Genomic DNA, 19,563 nt, shown 5'->3' on the forward strand with positions numbered 1-19,563 from the left:
AGGGACCGCCCCCCTCCCCACTGAGTGCACACATTTTTGTGCACTGGGCCTCTAGTATATATATAAAAGGCTAATATGCAAAGTGTCCCCTCGGGAGTTCGACCAGGAGACTGGGAGTTCGAGTGCTCGCTATGACATGCACTAACAACCAGGGGGTGGTGTGGAACAAAGGGAGGCCCCAGCCAGCAGCAAGAAGGCCCCGACTGGCCCTGATCACTGGCCAGACCTAGGGACCCTACCCATGCACAAATTTCATGCACCGGGCCTCTAGCGTGTTTTATATTTTACCAGCTACTCACTGCTTTCTTAGGCCCTAACTATACTTATATATCTATTTATAATTTTTTAAAATAACAGACTTTTTAGACCAATGTTATGTTTACAGTAAAACTGAGCAGAAAGTAAAGAGAAATTCTGCATACATCCTTCCTCCCAACCCCAGTTTGCTACAACTGATGAACCAATATTTATATTAACTAAAGTTTATAGTTTACGTTAGGCTTCACTTTTTGTGTTGTACATCCTATGAGTTTTGACAAATATATAATGTCATGTATCTATGCCCTAAGTAGATTTTTAGTTCACTTTTTCACTGGAGATAAGAGTTACAATGGACATGCACAGAAATTGAAAATAAACTCTAAATGAAGCAAAATATATTTTTATAGCAAAAAAAAAAAGCATTCCTCCAAATATCCTCATGGTTGCACATCCACCTCCCTCCCTTACCTGTTTTGTAAATCAAAGTGTGGCTGGCAATTCAGGGAGCTGTGTTTAAAGACCCAGAGACAGGAAATGTTCCCCGGGGTTGTGAGTAGCACTTGCAGTGTGATGGATGCAGATGCGTCTACTTCTACCCTGGCCGCCTCGTAGACTGCCTCTGCACTCTCAGGCCTCAAGGCACAGCCAAGGTCTTCCGGGGATTCTGATGCCTGTGAAACATACAAAACAATGTGAACTTACTACAAGTGTATATTTAATGCTGCCTCTTAGTTGAAACATTTTCCAAATACATACATGTTAATGTACTGCACCCATTGAGAACGTATCACTGACTGAAAAATCACATTAATTATAATTCTCTTTTAAAAAGGTAGATAACTTTAGACTGCATTTCTAAAATATTTTACCGGCTGTTATGGGTTGAATTGTGCTATCCCCTGACCCCTGAATTCATATAATGAAGTCCTAACCCCCAGTACCTCCGAATGTGACTTTATTTTTCAATAGTCTTTACAGAAGTGATCAAGTTAAAATGAGGCCATTAGGTGGTCTCTAATCCAATATGCTTGGTATCCTTATAAAAAGAGGAAATTTGGAGAAGACATACATACAGGGAGAATGCCATGTTAACAGGAAGAGGGTCACCTACAGGCCAAGGAGAGAGGCCTGAACAGTTCCTTCCCTCACAGCCTCAGAAAGAACCAACCCACTGACATCTAGATTTCAGACTTCTAGGCTCCAGAACTATGAAACAATAAATTTCTGTTTTTAAGTCACCCAGCCTGTGATACTTATGATAGCTCTAGCAAATTAATATACAGACAATAATCACAAAATTTGTAATATACAGGTAAATGTTTTTGTGACTCTTGGTATGCAGATACAAATCTACATAGTAAATTGGTATTTGTGTTAGAGGGAATTTAAAAACCAAAATATTTTCTGGGCAGATATTCCCCATAGGCTCATTGCCACCACCACATACCTGGCCTGCTTCAAAAAATGGAAATATATTGAGAGGAGGGTGTGGTAGCAAATTCTAATGTGAGAACCTTCACCTCCTATCTCCTAACATGTAGTATATAGTTAGTGCACACACATGTGTGCAAACACACACACAAAAGCTTCTTCAGGTGAGAAGCAAGGTAGCTCTTCTGTTATTGACCATAAGTCATATTTCTGATTTTATTTGTTCACTTATTCAGTTAGTACCAGATAAGTTCATTTAATCAGTATCTGATAAGTGCTAGACCATCTGCCAGGCACGTTGAATCTAGAAAGAAAAGAAAACTTTATCCTTAAAGTTTTGAGTCTAGTATTAAGAAGTAAGTAAAACTGAAATAAAATGTGACCCATAAAAAGGCACCAATTACTTTGACAGGCAAATGTAAGTGCTCTGGAAATTCAGAGGAGGGACAGGCGACTTCCAAGCTGGGGTGGTGGGCATGCCTCACTGAGTCAGTGGAGTTGGATCTGAAAAGATGGGCATAGGCCTGGCAGGAGTGGCTCACTGGTTGAGTGTCAACCTATGAACCAGGAGGTCACAGTTCAATTCCCAGTCAGGGCACATGCCTGGGTTGCAGGCTCCATGCCCAGTGTGGGGTATGGAGGCAGCCAATCAATGTTTCTCTCATCATTGGTGTTCCTATCTCTCTCTCCCTCTCCCTTCCTCTCTGAAATTAATAAAAATATATTTTTAAAAATATATCCTCAGGTGAGGATTAACAACAACAGCAACGTATATATTAACAATAACAACTATATTTTTGCTCAGTGGATAGAGCATTGGCCCACAGACTGAAGGGTCCCAGATTCAATTCTGGTCAAGGGCATGTACCTTGGTTGTAGGCTTGATCCTCAGCCCTGGTCAGGATGCATGCAGGAGGCAACCAATTGATGTGTCTCTCTGATATTGATATTTCTCTCTCTGTCTCTCCCCTCCCTTCCACTCTCTCTAAAAATCAATGGAAAAATATCCTTGGGTGAGGATTAACAACAACAACAAAAAAGAAAATGCACATGTATCTGCTCATTTGTACACAAGAAATATAGGAATAGTATCCAAAATCTAAAGGAATTGGTTAAGTTCAGGAGGTAAGTAGGAAAAGGATGGAAACTTGGTAATATTGATGAGAAAGAAGTGATACCTCTCTGAGAATACTTTAAAAAAAATTTTATTGATTGACTTTAGAGAGAGAGGAAAGGGGGAGAGATAGAGAGAGAGAGAGAGAGCGAAAGGGAAAGAGAGAAACATTGATTTGTTGTTCCACTTATTTATGCATTCATTGGTATTTCTTGTATGTACCCTAACTGGGGATTGAACCCACAACCTTGGTGTATTGGGATGATGCTCTAACCAACCAAGCTACCTAGCCAGGACTGAGTATACCTTTTTATATTGCTTTGGCTTTTAGGACCATATCATGTTTCATATACTCAAAAAATAAATAATTAAAACCAACTGGGATATGGGAGAAACTCAAAATGGAATGCAAACCAAATGAACTTAATGTCTAATAATAACATAACCATAGTGAAGGTGGTAGGAAAGTAAAGGACTCAGAAAAATAATACTTTGGATACAATAAGGTTAAAGACAAAAATAATTATAACACAACAACAGCATTCTACTTATTTGTCCTATTTCTCACTGGGATGTGGGCTAACAATTCTGAAACTACTTTAAGTATATGCTAGAATGGAATACATAGTAAATTGTTATAGATAATGAGATCCAGGTTTCTTACTGTCAGAGAGAGAAATACTAATAAGAGGGAAAGTTAGAATGAAACCTTTGGTGCCAAATTAAAATCAGAGTTATCATATTGAACTTACTGTGATGGATGGAGATGATAGATAGATAGATAGATAGATAGATAGATAGATAGATAGATAGATAGACGACAGACAGATGCAGAGATGATAGAGAGCAATAAATATAGTGTGTGTGTGTGTGTGTGTGTGTGTGTGTGTTGGGGGGGGTTGGTTAATATACATGCATACATTTCATAGCTTTGCCAGCTGAGAGGGCCTAGAAGCAATGACATCCAGTAGCAATGAGCACATCCAGCTCTCGGATCTTGGTTTCTAAATACTGTTCTCCAAGAAATCAGTGCTCTTTGGAGAAGTGATTAATTCCAGGGCTGAGGTGAGAAAAATACAAGATGAGCGTGAACTACATTATAATACCAAAAAGTAAGTGTTTGAGAAAAGATAGGGACATGTTGAAGGGACACAGGAGCCAATGTGAAGTAGCTCCCAATGCTGGAACCATTTGTACAACAAAATAAAAATGATAGTTCTGGGTTATAACCCATAGAATCAAATAAATGTCTATGAGATGAGGCCATACTGATAAATAATTGAATAAATAAAACAGAGAGAAGGGAAAGCTCTTCTTCACAGAAGAATGCCAATTAATAAATGTAGAGGGAGTGAGGGAAAAGGAACAATCACCATTAGGCAAACATCACAGTAATAACTGTTGTAGACAAAGTCCGCTAATGGAAGCTAAAATCAGCAGGTGAGAATTGGAGGAGAAAAGGGATATTTGCATCTCCCCCAAAATATTTGTTAATTACAAAGGAAAAAATAGTAACTTGCAGTGGATAAGCCAGCACACAGCAACTTAATCTTCAAACAGAAATGAAGAATGATGAAAATATTCTGATTTTAAACAACAATTAAGTAGACTGTGGGCACAGTAAAATCATCTTATTTTGGGTCCAGGATACACTGTTAATATAGGTAAGGGCTGTAGAAGCTTATTTACTAGGTTTTCATGGACAAATTTTCTTTACTAATGAATGCATGGTTATTCAAAACACCCCTGAGTATAAAATTTCCAGAAAGATATCTCATCTGAAAACTGTGAACTGTGGAAGAAATTTAAAAAATCTTTTTCAAAACCTTTTTTAGCCTGGTTGGTGTGGCTCAGTGTTTGAGCATCAACCTATGAACCAGGAGGTCACGGTTTGATTCCTGGTTAGGGCACATGCTCAGGTTGCAGGCTTGATCCCCAGTGTGGGCTGTACAGGAGGCAGCCATCAATGATTCTCATCACTGATGTTTCTAGCTCTCTCTCCTCTGAAATCAATAAAAATATATTTTTTTAAAACTTAAAAAAAAAGCCAGACACCTTGATAATCCACTTCTCATTGAAGTGGGAAAATACCCAAACACAGCAGCTTCAACTTCAAGGAGATGAAAATGCATGATGAAGAATGCTCACCTTTGCCACAATTAGAAGTCCTATGGTTATTAATTTAATGCTTTTTAAGAACTACTGGATCTTAATATAATCCTGAATATTAATTAAAAATATAATTTATACTACATGAAAAAATAATAATGCAGGACTTAATACTAGGAAACAAAACTAATCATCAATTTAAAAAAATATATATATTTCATTGATTTTTTACAGAGAGGAAGGGAGAGGGATAGAAAGTTAGAAACATCAATGAGAGAGAAACATCGATCAGCTGCCTCCTGCACACCCCCTACTGGGGATGTGCCTGCAACCAGGGTACATGCCCTTGACTGGAATCGAACCTGGGACCCTTCAGTCCGCAGGCTGATGCTCTATCCACTGAGCCAAACCGGTTAGGGCTAATCATCAATTTTTTAAAGATTGTGTTTTATAAGAAAACATTTAAATGTGTGCAATTATTTTCTTATGTTGAAAAGACACTAAGCCCTGGCTGGGTAGCTCAGTTGGTTAGAGCAGTGGTCTGCAAACTGCGGCTTGTGAGCCACATGCGGCTCTTTGGCCCCTTGAGTGTGGCTCTTCCACAAAATACCAACTTCTGCGCATGGGCCACGAAGTTTCAATCGCACTGTATGTGCGCGCCTGCACGTGGTATTTTGTGGAAGAGCCACGCTCAAGGGGCCAAAGAGCCGCATGTGGCTCGCGAGCCGCAGTTTGCCGACCACTGGGTTAGAGCATTGTCCCAATATGCCAAGGTTGTGGGTTCGATCCCCGGTCAGGTCACATACGAGAATCAATCAATGAATGCATAATTAAGTGGAACAACAAACCAATGTTTCTCTCTTGCTTTCTCTCTCTCTCTTTCTCTCTCCCCACCTTCCTCTTTTTCTAAAATCAATTTTTAAAAATTTAAAGACACTAAAAGTTCAAAACATTATAGAAATAATATTTAGTTTTTCATCTTCACTGAAATACTATGTATGCAAATACATTATTCATAAGCCAATTTGTTACTATACCAATAGCGATTAACAAATTCAAACCAAACATGCTTCTGGCATTAAAAAATCATGCATTAAATTAGGTGTTATCATTCATGTAGAATGTTGTCATTAAAACTTATTTCATACTGATTTTAAGATTTGAGAATATTTCTAATATCTTTGATTTGGGGGGACACATAGGTTATCATGTCATGTGTTTATGTGTTATACCTATGCAAAAGAAAATAGTGACTATATATTGGTATAAATCCTAACTAAAAATGTCCATGAAGTTGGCTAATTTAGGTTTGCTCTTTATTGTACACAGACTTCCAATATTCTCAGTTCACTATTGTTTAAGCTTCCTTTATTTATGTAAATACCCAGGCTATGTCAGATGAACAGCAAGGAGAAGAGTAATGAAAACCAAGGTTGAAACCTGAAGGAGTCAGAGCTAGATTATGGAGCAGTTTGCATGTCAGCTTAACTAAGGTCACTGAAGGTCTCAAGGCAGGCAGTAAAGGCTAGAGCTGTGCTTCCGGAAGAATAGTCTGACGGCCCATGTGAGATGAGCTGCAGAAGGAAGAAGCTACATAAGATATTATTGTTGATTTTGATGGAGTTAATGAGGGCTTGAATTAGGGAAGTGACAGTGAGACTAGAGAATCTGAAGTGATTATATGAGAACTAGTCAAGAAAGGAAACTGATGAGACTTGGTACTGAGCACATGTGAAGGCAAAGGAGAGTAAGTACTCCAAAGTGACACTGAGCTTTCAAGCCTGGGAACAAGACAGGGCCATAAACAGAAATCAATTAATACAAGAATGGGAACAGGTTTGAGGAAATAGAACTGGAATTAATTGTGGATAAAATATTAATGAGAAAATGGAAAACATCTATCTATATCCAAAAGGTAGTTAGAAATTGGGGACTCGGGCTTGAGAGAGAAGTCTGGTTGCTCTCTAAGAAGAAAATGAGATTCCCTTACTTTTCCTTGAAACTGAACTCAAAGAGAACATGACTCTTAATGGAGTGGAGTGCCAGGTAGCAATGAGTATAGATGCTCATATGCACCATATATGAGTACATAATATACGTAAAAACATAAAAAGAAAGGCCCATATAGCCATAGTAGGTCTCAATAGAAAATATAGCTAAACGTATACTATTAATATTACTTTACCGTGGGATATGATGAAGGTATCCCCACTGATGAATCATTGCTCTTATGATGGATTAAAACACACTTGATCACAGGCAGATCTTGATTTGTAATAGTCTCAAATATCATTGCTGAAAAAACAACTGTAAAACAAAATAAAAACAGTGATATTGATACATGCACATCTTTAAAAGAAAGCACATATTCATCTTGCAACAAAACTACAAAACCAATGTCATCATGGAAAAGTGGCCAGCAGGAAACATAACTTCATAAAGGGTGAGTCTTACTAGAAATCAGGAGCAGTGCTACTTAGAGCAGTGCTGTTCACCAGAATGCTCTGCAGTGATGGAGATATTCTTCCCTGTGCTGTTCCATATGGTGGTCATTAGCTACATGTGACTATTAAGCATTTGAAATGAGGCTAATGCAACTACAAAGGTGATTATTGGTATACAAGCCATTTCTTCTTCTATATGGATGGTTGTAGAATCTTCTCTTTGTGCATTAAGACTTCCAAAATTAGGTGATTTTTTTGATCATCTATTTCCATCCATGGTGTTCGATACTCAGTGAGCCTTTTCAATCTAGAAATTCATAGTTTTCTCTGGAGGAGTTTTCTTGAATTATTTCTTTGATTCCTTCTCTCTCTCTTTCACATTCTATTCTCCTATTATTGAGATGTTTTTCCCAAATGAGTGATAATCCTTGATAGTTTGCTCACATATAATATAAGAATGAAGCACAAAATGATCGTGTAAGCTCTGTGCACATGGTTTGACCTGCTGCCTGATCTCCTCTGTATGGTTATCTATAGGTTTTCCCATGGGCTGGTCAGATTCCCCAGAGAGACTTTCTCTCTCTTGTCTGCTGCCCATATTGTGGGACTGGAGCTGGTGCCCACATCAGGGGTCCTGAAGTGGAAATCAGGTTGCTTCTCAGCTTTCTCCTCCCCACCTTATGATTCAGCTTTCTTCACGTGCGTTAAAGCTTTCAAAATTTTATTTTCTGCTTCCCCATTATCTTTGTCCTTATACTTTATGTCTTAATTTTGTTTACTGTCATTTAGTGGACCATTGGTAGACAGGAGGTAAATGTATGTGTTCAGCCACCTTCATACCTAGTAATCTGCTTTAAAATGTCAGTATTGCAGCTATGGGAAGTACATATTAAAACACATTCACTGGTTTGTTTTATTCTGTCTTTATTATTTCATTATTTGCTAAAGAAGTCACATTATACCAATGCTAATGGAACTAGAAGTGAAAATTCACTCTAAATCCCTATATTCTAACAAATAAACCATTTTCATTTCTCTAGAACTTTTGCCATCTGTATATATAGTCTTCAATTAATTGTATTGATAGGTAGAAATCATTTTATATACCAATTTGAACACAATATAAGCATTTCTTAGGATGCTACATAGAATTGATTTGCATTCTTTTAGTGGATATACTAGTAAAATGATCCAGCCATTCCCTTACTTATTACACATTTCACCATTTCCCCTCGTCTTTTAAAATACTTCACTAAGAGATTCGCAAGATGGCGGCTGGCAGGACAGCAGTGAGGGAGAGGTTGTGAGTGAGGGAGGGAGGGAGTGTGCCTGTGTAAGTGAGGGACAGTTAGATCCTGCGGGAGTGTCAGGGGCTGGCAGACCAGGCTCTCCTGGATGAGGAGCCCCTGCCACTGCTGCGGGCACTCCCCGGGCTGCAGGGCTTGGCAGGGAGCCCATGCCATCTTGAAGGGGAGAGTGGCCTCTAAAAGGAACCCAGCCTTGCCTCCACCAAGACTGGCCTTCGACACTGCTCGGGACACTGAAGCCACTCCAGACAGTCATACAGCCTCGCCCGCAGACCTGCAGACCCCAGGACGTCCACCTCCAAGGGCTCATGGCTCCCTCAGCAGAAACCACAACTCCCCACTCCCCGGCGGCCAGCGCCTGGACACCGCAGTTGCGCAGCTTCAGTGCACGGCCCCGCGAGCCCACCTCCCCAGCAGGCAGCTCCTGGGACTCTCTGTGAGCCGCCAGTGGGCGTGTGCCTCTCCAACCAAGGGCACACAACTCCCCCAACAGAAACTACGACTTCCCACTCCTTGGTGGCTGGCGTCTAGACACTGCAGTGAGCTACTAAGGGCTCACATATCCGGACAAGGTCACGCTATTTCAGCCACAGACTCTGAGATTCCTGCATCCCCAGCCGTTGGCTCCTGGACCCCCTCATGATTGGCAGAGTGAAATCACCCTGGCCAGAGACCCACTGCCTCATCCGCAGACTACAGGGTAGCTGCCTCCTACTGTCATGGGCTCCAGGAACTTCACAGTGATTTGCAGAGTTATGCTACCCCAGCAAAAGTCACACAACACTAGCCAGAGTCGCACTACCTGAGCCTCAGGCCCTGAGACCACTTTCTCCCAGGCTATGAACTCCAGGATCTCACAGTGAGCGCACTCCAGTGAGACCTCAGGCAACCCTTTCCACAAGAGCTGGAACCACAAGCATATCTACAACAGCTTGCACAACAAGGCCGGGGGTGAGTCACATTTCAGACAGCCTATGATCAGACTTCAACCACAAATGAGAAACTAACATTCAAGACCCAACTACATCAGGAGAACCCAAATAACTCAAGTAGTGGGCTCCACTAGAACACCAAGCTCAGAAAATCTGAGAGACTATACCACTGGGTCCCAAAAATCACCAACTACATAGGCCAACCCCCAAAAGAACCTGGGTAACAAAGCAGTTGGATCTAAGACATAGAAATAATTAAAACATTACAGAAAAGTGGGGAGACAAAGAAAAAATCCCCAAAGGAAAGAAAAATAGGATCACCAGAAAAGGAATTAAATGAAATGAAGGCAAATAATTTGTCAGAGAAAGAATTCAGAGTAATAGTTATAAGGATGCTCAAATGTCTGGATGACAAATGCATACAAATCAATGAGAATTATAAGGAGCTGAATGAGAATTTGACCAACATGATAACGAATCAAGAGGAAATGAGGAATGACATAGCTTCAATAAAGAACACAATGGAAGGTTGATTTCTCTGGAGGTGTGCAGTAAATGCCAGAAGGCTTATCATGGAGAGCGTGAAGGCCTGCTGAGGACTGGCTGACAGGCTCCGCTGGCCGGGCAGCCTCTACTGCTACTGAAATCTCTCCTGGAGCCGCCGGCTCTGCCGCAGAGACTGTGCCATCTTGAAGGGGAAGCCTAGCCTTACCTTCAACCGAGGAGACCTCAGATACTTCCCAGGACCCTACAATCACATGCCCAGAGACCAGCTGCCTCAGCTGCGAACCCAAGAACACCAGGACTACAGCCTTCTCGACCGTGGGCACCTAAAGGGTCTGTCCAGGGGGAGAAAAAGGGGCATGAATACATGGACAAACCCTGCGTCTTCTCACAGAGCAGATAGAAGGAACAGCTGAATCAAATAACACCCACCCAGAATTGGCAAATTAAACACAGCTGGTGAGGCAATCCGTGGATGGAAAGGTCAGATATCGCCCAGAGCAGTGGTTCTCAACCTTGGCTGCACATTAGAATCACCTGGGAATCTTTTTAAAATCCTGATTTCTGGGCCTCATCCTCCGGAAATTCTGTTTCTTTGTTACTAATGTTGTGGCCCCACCCCATAACAAAGAAACAGAATTTCCAGAGGATGGGGCCCAGAAATCAGGATTTTAAAAAGATTCCCAGGTAATTCCAATGTGTAGCCAAGATTGAGAACCACTGGCCTAGAGAAAGCTCTGCTTCCTCAGATTCATCTGGGTGTTTGTCGTTTGGGTGTTGGTAGTTTACATATTTTGGACTAGTTGTTGTTTGTAGTTTGCATTCATCTTTGGGTGTTGGTTGTCTGCCTATTTTGGATTAGTTGTTGTTTTATTGGAGTATTCTCCCCATATATATATTTTTTTCCTTTTTCTTTTTTCTTCTCTTTCTTTTCTCTCTTACATTTTTTCTTTTTCTCAATATCATTTTTGCATTCTTTTCTATCGCCTAATTCTCTTTTCTCTGGTGGTCACCTTTATTTGGAGTTATTAGTATCGTGAATACATTTGTGTTTGGTGCCCTGTGCATTGTGTCTTGTTGTGTTGTATTTTGTGCCTTTAAGTCAACACAGGAGGGAGAGAGCTACATAACCAGACACCCTGAGAGGAGAGATCATGGGGAGAAAAAGAAACAGCCCACATACGAAAGAAAAGGAGGAATCACCAGAAAAGGACATAAATGAAATGGAGGCAAGCAATATGTCAGAGAAAAATTTCAGCACAATGGTCAAGGTCACTGAAAAGAATGGAAGACAGCCCTAACTGGTTTGGCTCCGTGGATAGAGCGTCAGCCTGTGGACTGATGAGACCCAAGTTCAATTCCAGTCAAGGGCATGTACCTTGGTTGCGGGCACATCCCCAATGGAGGGGCATGCAGCAGGCACCTGATCGATGTTTCTAACTCTCTATCACTTTCCCTTCCTCTCTGTAAAAAAATCAATAAAATATATTTTTAAAAAAAGAATGGAATACAAATTCAACAATATGTGTAAGAACCAAGAGGAAATGAAGAAGAAACAAGAAGAAATGAAAAATGACATTGCTGTAATAAAGAATACAATAGAAAAAAAGCATCAACAGTAGACTAGAAGAAGCAGAGAAGCGCATCAGTGAGCTAGAAGACAAGGTAGGAAAAAATACCCAAGTAGAGCAGCATCTAGAAAAAAAACTTAAAAAACAGGAGGAGAGCCTAAGGGAACTTTGGGACAACATGAAAGGAAACAACATCCACATAATAGGGGTCTCAGAGGAGAGGAAACTGAACAAGGAATAAAAAGCCTGTTTGAAAAAATGACAGAAAACTTCCCTGATATAGGGAAGAAAAAACTCACACAAGTCCAAGAAGCTCACAGAGTCCCAAACAAGATGAACCCCAAAAGACCAACACCAACACACATTATAATTAAATTGGCAAACACCAACGACAAAGTAAGAATCTTAAAAGCTGCCAGAGGGAGACAGAAAGTTACCTACAAAGGATCCCCCAATCAGAGTAATGACTGATTTCTCATCAGAAACACATCAGGCCAGGAGGAAATGAAATGAAATATACAAAGTCATGCAAAGGAAGGGTCTGAATTCAAGAATACTGTACCCAGCAAGGCTATCAATCAAAATTGAGGGTGAAATCAGGAACTTCACAGACAAAAAAGGACTAAGGGAGTTTATTACCACTAAACCAGCAATGCAAGAAATGCTAAAGTGTCTGCTGTAAAAAGAAGAAATAGGGGACAACCAAGATGGTGGCATAGGTAAACACCTGAACTTGCTGCCGTGCACAACCACATTAAAAGTACAACTAAAAGACAAAAAAAAATATCATCCAGAACAACGGGAAGGCTGGCTGAGTAGAAATTCTACCACTAGAAGGAAAGAGAAAAGCGCATTGAGTCCGGTAGGAGGTGCAGAGGGTGGAAGTGCGGAGGTACAAAGGCGCGCGCGAAAGGGGCTGCCAGCTGGGTATGCTGTTGTCTTTTTCAATCGGGTGGGAGATACAAGCTTCCAACTGCTCTGAACTCCAGTTCCAGGTGAGAATTTGGGGACCTAGACTCATACAGAGAGAAACTGGACTGTCTGGCATCGGGCCAGAACGTGAGGGCGGCTTTCTCGCAGAGATGCTTGCAGCAGTCATTGTTCCTGCACGGGGCTGCAGGACACAAACTCCGGGACCTCTCAGAGGCAGAGCAGACTGGCAGTCATTGCAGTTTGCTCCGCCCTCGTGATTCCCTGAGACCCCACCCCACCCAATTTACAACCCCACCCAAGCTGTGTGCAGAGGCTTTTGCATATGAATGGCCTGGCCTTTTTCTGCCTAAAAACTTGGACAGGCTCAGTGAGCGCCAAAGCCCCACTGAAGCAAGTCCTGCCCCATAAGGGTGTCTCCAGCACAGAAGTTCTCCCATTGAAGACACAACTGGTCTTCACAGCCAATTGGCCTGGAGGTCAATTCCTCCCAGTGATACCAACAGCAATCAAGGCTTAACTACAACAAGACTGTGCACACAGCCCACAAAGAGGTGCACCAAGAGTGTCCACCTCAGGTAATTGGGGAGGCTGAGCCACTGGGCCCTATAGGACACCTACCAAACAAAGCCACTCTATCAACACAGGGAAGCAGCCAAAATGCGGAGACAAAGAAACAGGTCACAAATGACAGAAATGGAGGAAAGCAAACTACTGGATATAGAGTTCAAAACCACAGTTATATGGTTACTCAAGAATCTTCTAGAAACCTCTGAGAAATATAGTGAGACCCTCAAGGATATGAAAAAGGACCAATTAGAAATTAAGCATACACTGACTGAAATAAAAAATAATATACAGAGATCCAACAGCGGACTAGAGGATCCCAAGAATCAAGTCAAAGATTTGAAATACGAAGAAGCAAAAAACACCCAACTGGAAAAGCAAAAGGAAAAAAGAATCCAAAAATATGAAGATAGTGTAAGGAGCCTCTGGGACAGCTTCAAGCGTACCAACATCCGAATTATAGGGGTGCCAGAAGAAGAGAAAGAGCAAGATACTGAAAACCTATTTGAAGAAATAATGACAGAAAACTTCCCCTACCTGGTGAAAGAAATGGACTTACAAGTCCAGGAAGCGCAGAGAACCCCAAACAAAAGGAATCCAAAGAGGACCACACCAAGACACATCATAATTAAAATGCCAAGGGCAAAAGACAAAGACAGAATCTTAAAAACAGCAAGAGAAAAACAGTTAGTTACCTACAAGGGAGTACCCATACGACTATCAGCTGATTTCTCAACAGAAACTATGCAGGCCAGAAGGGAGTGGCAAGAAATATTCAAAGTGATGAATAGCAAGAACCTACAACCAAGATTACTCTACCCAGCAAAGCTATCATTTAGAATTGAAGGTCAGATAAAGAGCTTCACAGATAAGAAAAAGCTAAAGGAGTTCATCACTGCCAAACCAGTATTATATGCAATGCTGAAGGGTATTCTTTAAGAAGAGGAAGAAGACGAAAAAGGTAAAGATAAAAATTATGAACAATGAAGTGACAACAAATATATATCTATCAACAAGTGAATCTAAAAATCAAGTGAATAAAAAATCTGACGAAGAGAATAAACTGGTGAAGAAAATAGAATCAGGGGCATAGAAAGGGAGTGGACTGACAATTCTCGGGGGGAATGGGGTGAGGGGGGTGCGGGAAGAGACTGGACAAAAATCATACACCTATGGACGAGGACAGTGGGGGGGGGTAAGGGCAGGGCGTGGGGGGTGGGGGTTACCGGGTAGCTATGGGGGGAAAAAGAGGAACAACTGTAATAATCTGAACAATAAAAGATTTACTTAAAAAAATAATAATAAAAATAAAAAGAAATAGGAAGGGAAAAAAAAACAAAGGCATAAAGAATAAAAATGGTGACAAACAAGTACCTATCAATAATAACTTTACATGTAAAGGGATTAAATGCCTCAATAGAAAGACATAAGGTAGCTGAGTGGATAAGAAAACATGACCCATATATCTGCTATCTACAGGAGACCCACCTCAGAACAAAGAATTCACACAGACTGATGGTGAAGGGATAGAAAAAGGTTTTTCAGGTAAATGGAAATGAAAAAAAAAGCTGGGGTAGCAATACTTATATCTAACAAATTAGACCTCAAAGTGAAGGCCATAACAAGAGATAAGGAAGGCCACTTCATAAAACTAAAAGGGGCAATTCAACAAGAAGATATAACTCTGGTAAACATATATGCACCCAATACAGGAGTACCCAAATACATAAAAAAAACTTCTGTAGGATATCAAGGGAGAAATTGACAGCAATACAATCATGGTAGGGAACTGTAATACCCCACTAACACCACTGGACAAATCCTCTAAACAAAAAATCAGCAAAGAAACATCAATCCTAAATGACTCACTATATCAGATGGAATTAATTGATATCTTTAGAACATTTCACCCCAAAGACACAGAATATATATTCTTCTCAAGTGCACAGGGGTCATTTTCAAAGATAGACCTCATATTGGGACACAGGCAAAATCTCTTCAAATTCAAGAAGAGAGAAATCATATCAAGCATCTTCTCAGATCACAATGGCATAAAACTAGAAATCAACTGCAAGAAAAACAATGAAAAAAAATCAAGCACTTGGAGGCTAAATAGCATGCTATTAAACAATGATTGGGTTAAAGAGATCAAAGAAGAAATAAAAAGCATCATGGCAACAAATGACAATGAAAATACAACAATCCAAAATCTATGGGACACAGTGAAAGCAGTCCTAAGAGGAAAGTTCATAGCTCTACAGGCCTACCTCAAAAAACAAAAACAAAAAATGGTAATTAATTATCCAACCCTGTAACTTAAAGAATTAGAAAGAGAGCAACAAGAAAAACCCAGAGTAATCAGAAGGAAGGAAATCATAAAGATTAGAGGGGAAATAAACAACACAGAGACCAAAAAAATAATACAAAAGATAAATAAAACCAAGATCTTGTTCTTTGAAAGGATAAACAAGATTGATGAACCTCTAGCCAGGCTCACCAAGAAGCAAAGAGAGAGGACCCAAATAAACAAAATCAGAAATGAAAAAGATGAATTAACAACCGACCCCACAGACATACAAAGGATTGAAAAAAAATACCAGGAACAACTCTACTCCAACAAACTGGACAACTTAGACGAAATGGAAATATTCCTAGAAAAATAAAATCTTCCAAAACTCAATCAGGAAGAATAAAAAAACCTGAATAGGCCGATAACTACCAATGAAATTGAAGCAGCAATCAAAAAACTTCCAGCAAACAAACACCCTGGACCAGATGGCTTTACAGGGGAGTTTTACCAAATATTCAAATAAGAACTAAAACATATCCTCCTCACACTGTTCAAAAAAATTCAAGAGGAAGGAACACTTCCAAGCTCTTTCTATGAAGCCAGCATCACCCTAATCCCAAAACCAGACAAAGACACTACAAAGAAAGAGAATTACAGACCATTATCCCTGATGAACATAGATGCTAAAATCCTCAACAAAATTCTAGCAAATCGGACCCAGCATTACATTCGAAAGATCATACACCACGACCAAGTGGGATTTATTCCAGAGATGCAAGGCTGGTACAATATCTGCAAATCAATAAACATAATGCATCACATAAAGTGAGAGACAAAAATCACATAATCATATCAATCGATGCAGAAAAAGCGTTTGACATAATCCAACACTCTTTCTTGATAAAAACTCTCAGCAAAAGGAATAGAGAGATCATACCTCAACATAATGAAAGCCTTATATGACAAACCTATAGCACTTGTCATTTGTCAATTTGTTGATGATAGCCATTCTGACAAGTGTTAGATGGTACCTCATTGTTGTTTTGATTTGCATCTCTCAGATGATTAGTGACTTTGAGCATGTTTTCATATGTCTCTTAGCCTTCTGTATGTCCACTTTCAAAAAGTGTCTATTTAAGTCCTTTGCCCATTTTTTGATTGGATTGTTTATCTTCCTTTTGTTCAGTTGTATGAGTTCCCAATAAATTTTGGAGATTAGGCCCTGACTGGATATAACATTGGCAAATATGTTCTCCCATGCAGTGGACTCTCTTGTTATCTTGATGGTTTCTTTTGCTGTGCAGAAACTTTTTATTTTGATGTAGTCTCATTTGTTTATTTTCTCCTTAGTTTCCATTGCCCTAGGAGCTGTATTGGTAAAGATATTGTTATGACATATGTCTGATATTTTGCTGCCTATAGATTCTTCTAAGATTTTTATGGTTTCCTGTCTTACGTTTAAGTCCTTATCCATTTTGAGTTTATTTTTGTGTATGGTGTAAGTTGGTAGTCTAGTTTTATTTTTTTGCATGTATTTCTCCAATTTCCCCAATACCCTTTATTGAAGAAACTGTCTTGACTCCATTGTATGCTCTTGCCTCCTTTGTCAAATATTTTTTTTCTTTTTTTTTAAATTTTGTTTTATTGCTTAAAGTATTACAAAGAGTATTACAGGTCTCCTTTTGTTCCCTCCCTTGACATTCCCCCAGCCTCCCTTACCCCCCAGTGTCTTATGTCCATTGGTTATGCTTATAGCTTTGTCAAATATTAATTGAGCATAATGGCTTGGGTCTGTAGTTCATTCTTTCAATTGCTGAATAGTAGTCTATTATTATACCGCCCTAACACAATATTTTAATTCATTAACCTGTGGGTAGAATTTGGATTGTTTCTATTTGGGGGCTTTTACAAATAAAGCTGCTTGGTATGGATATATGCTTTCATTTTTTTGAGTAAATACTAAGGAGTAGAACATGTAAATCATATGTAAGATGTCTGTAACTTTTTAAGAAAGTACCAAACAGTCCTCCAATGAGGTTGTATGATTTTCTATTTCTCTTGGCAGCTTCTTAGAATTCCAGGGGTGCCACATCCTCACCAACACTTGGTATTATGAGAATTTTTAATGTTAGCAATTCTAATATGTGTATTATATCTCCCTGTGGTTTTAATTTGCATTTTTCTACTAATGATGTTAAGTATCCTTTCAGATGCTTACATGACATCCTATGTATTCAAAGGGCGAGGGCTAGGCCCTCCACCTTGCCCCAGGGTAAAGGCTACGCCCTCCATCTTGCCCCAGGGGAAAGGCTACGCCCTCCATCTTACCTTGGCCACGTGCTTGGCAAGGAGCTTCTTCCCGGAAGTCTAAGACTCTGCTAGCCACACCCAGGAACAAGACATCGACTTGCGCCTGGCCAATCGGCAGAGACCAGTCCTTTCTCCTCCCCTTACTCCAACCCCCCCCTTTAAAACCCGTCTCTAGGCGGGGTTCTCTCTCTTGGCCACTTGGCTAGCCAATGTGTCGGTGAGTCTGGTGGACGGGGAGCTCAAGCTAGCTTGAAATACAGACTCTTATGCTTTTGCATCGGACTGCTGGCTCCCTGTTGGTTTCTTGGGGATCCTGAAATCTGGGCATAACATGTATCCTTTGGTAGTGTGCCTGTTCACATGTTTTGCCCAAATCAAGTCCTTTTAAATTCTGTTATTTTCTTATTATTGAGTTTTGATAGTCCCCCCTCCCAGTTTTATTGAGATATTATCAACATGTAAAACATAATGACTTGATATGTTTATTTGCAACATGGTTACACAATAAGTTTAATTAATATCTATCACCTCACATAATTACATTTTTTTGTGTGATGAGAACTTTTAAGAACTACTCTTAGCAACTTTCAAATATATAATAGAGTATTCATAATTATAGTCAGCATGTTGTACATCATGTGGTCGAAAAGGGGCCACATGCTGACCTGACAAGCTCAGGAGAGGCCTGCATGGCAGTTTTGCAGACCTAAAGTAACCACAAAGGATGGTCTGAAATTAAACCTATCTGTCTTTTTGCATCTCTGATAACATGTCCTTGGGATGTCTGGGTAACTTGTGACTTCCCTTTTTATGGAGCCCCTGGGGCACAACCAGGTGTGCTGGGCCCAGGACAGATGCAGCAGATTCTTTCATTTGTCATGTTAATTGTTCCTGCACCCACCTAAGTATGTGTCCATCATTTTACTTTTTATCCTGTCACAGAGGTTTCCCCCGCTTCGCTTAATCCCACCTCCTTAAATCTGTCACCAATGAATTTCATGTATAAATACGGATGTAACCCTGCCATTCTCCGGAGCACTATCTCAATTCGTTGAGGTTCTGCTTCCCGGCATATGTCGACAGTTTGGCTCAAATAAACTCACAAAAATTCTTTACAGGTTTCAATGGTTTTTTACGTTAACAATCACATTGTGAGTTTTACCTGGTGTAAGGCATTTTTGTATTGTTAAATATTCTTGAACCTTTTTTTCCGAGATTCAGTTATGTTAGGTCAGAGGAAGCCCAGGATCAGATGCATGCAGATGTGTGACGAGATAATGGACCCTCCCTGGAATTCCTAACAGGTCAGCGTGCCAGACAAATGGCCACATAGATACCGGCTCCTCCCTGGAATCCACAAGGACCTCCACACAGATACTGACTCCTTCCTGAATACTGTGCCGAACCCGGCGGTGGGAACTTCCTCAGCTCATGCCCCCGCCCCTCATTAAACACCTGAATAAAAAGAAACCCCCCTTCCCTGTTGGCACGAATCCACTGGCCCTGCCTTTGGGGTTCAAGGGTCGCCCGGGGACCCAGATTAAACCTTTTCTTTCTGGTTGACTCTCTTTGTTTCCTACAGCGCCTCCTGAGCCACCCTACAAGTTAAGTTCATTGTAAATACTTTATTCCTTGCTTTTAAGCTTGGTTAGGTGGGACCAGAGCAGTATGTAGAGCTAATGTTTTCCCACTAGTGGGCTTTATCAAAGTTAATCATTTATGCTCTTCAAAAAATACTGCTTAAAAACTGAAAAGGCAAGCCACAGGTTGGGGGTGAGCATTGGGGTTGACTA

The 19,563-nt window shown here is 40.4% G+C and overlaps 1 protein-coding gene across 1 annotated transcript in view; it reads right to left on the reverse strand.

Moving 5' to 3' along the window:
• FLT3 (fms related tyrosine kinase 3) overlaps nucleotides 1-19,563 on the reverse strand; it is an 85,594-nt gene that overhangs the window by 56,326 nt on the left and 9,705 nt on the right. Inside the window, exons 2-4 of the mRNA XM_014463908.2 lie at nucleotides 10,311-10,428; nucleotides 7,101-7,222; nucleotides 730-932 (exon numbers count right to left, since the gene is read on the reverse strand). Of these exons, the coding sequence (XP_014319394.2) occupies nucleotides 730-932; nucleotides 7,101-7,222; nucleotides 10,311-10,428 (443 nt within the window). The remainder of the gene's footprint in view (nucleotides 1-729; nucleotides 933-7,100; nucleotides 7,223-10,310; nucleotides 10,429-19,563) is intronic.

The sequence above is a fragment of the Myotis lucifugus genome, unplaced genomic scaffold, assembly GCF_000147115.1.
Source record: "Myotis lucifugus unplaced genomic scaffold, Myoluc2.0 scaffold_227, whole genome shotgun sequence".
Lineage (NCBI taxonomy): Eukaryota > Metazoa > Chordata > Mammalia > Chiroptera > Vespertilionidae > Myotis > Myotis lucifugus.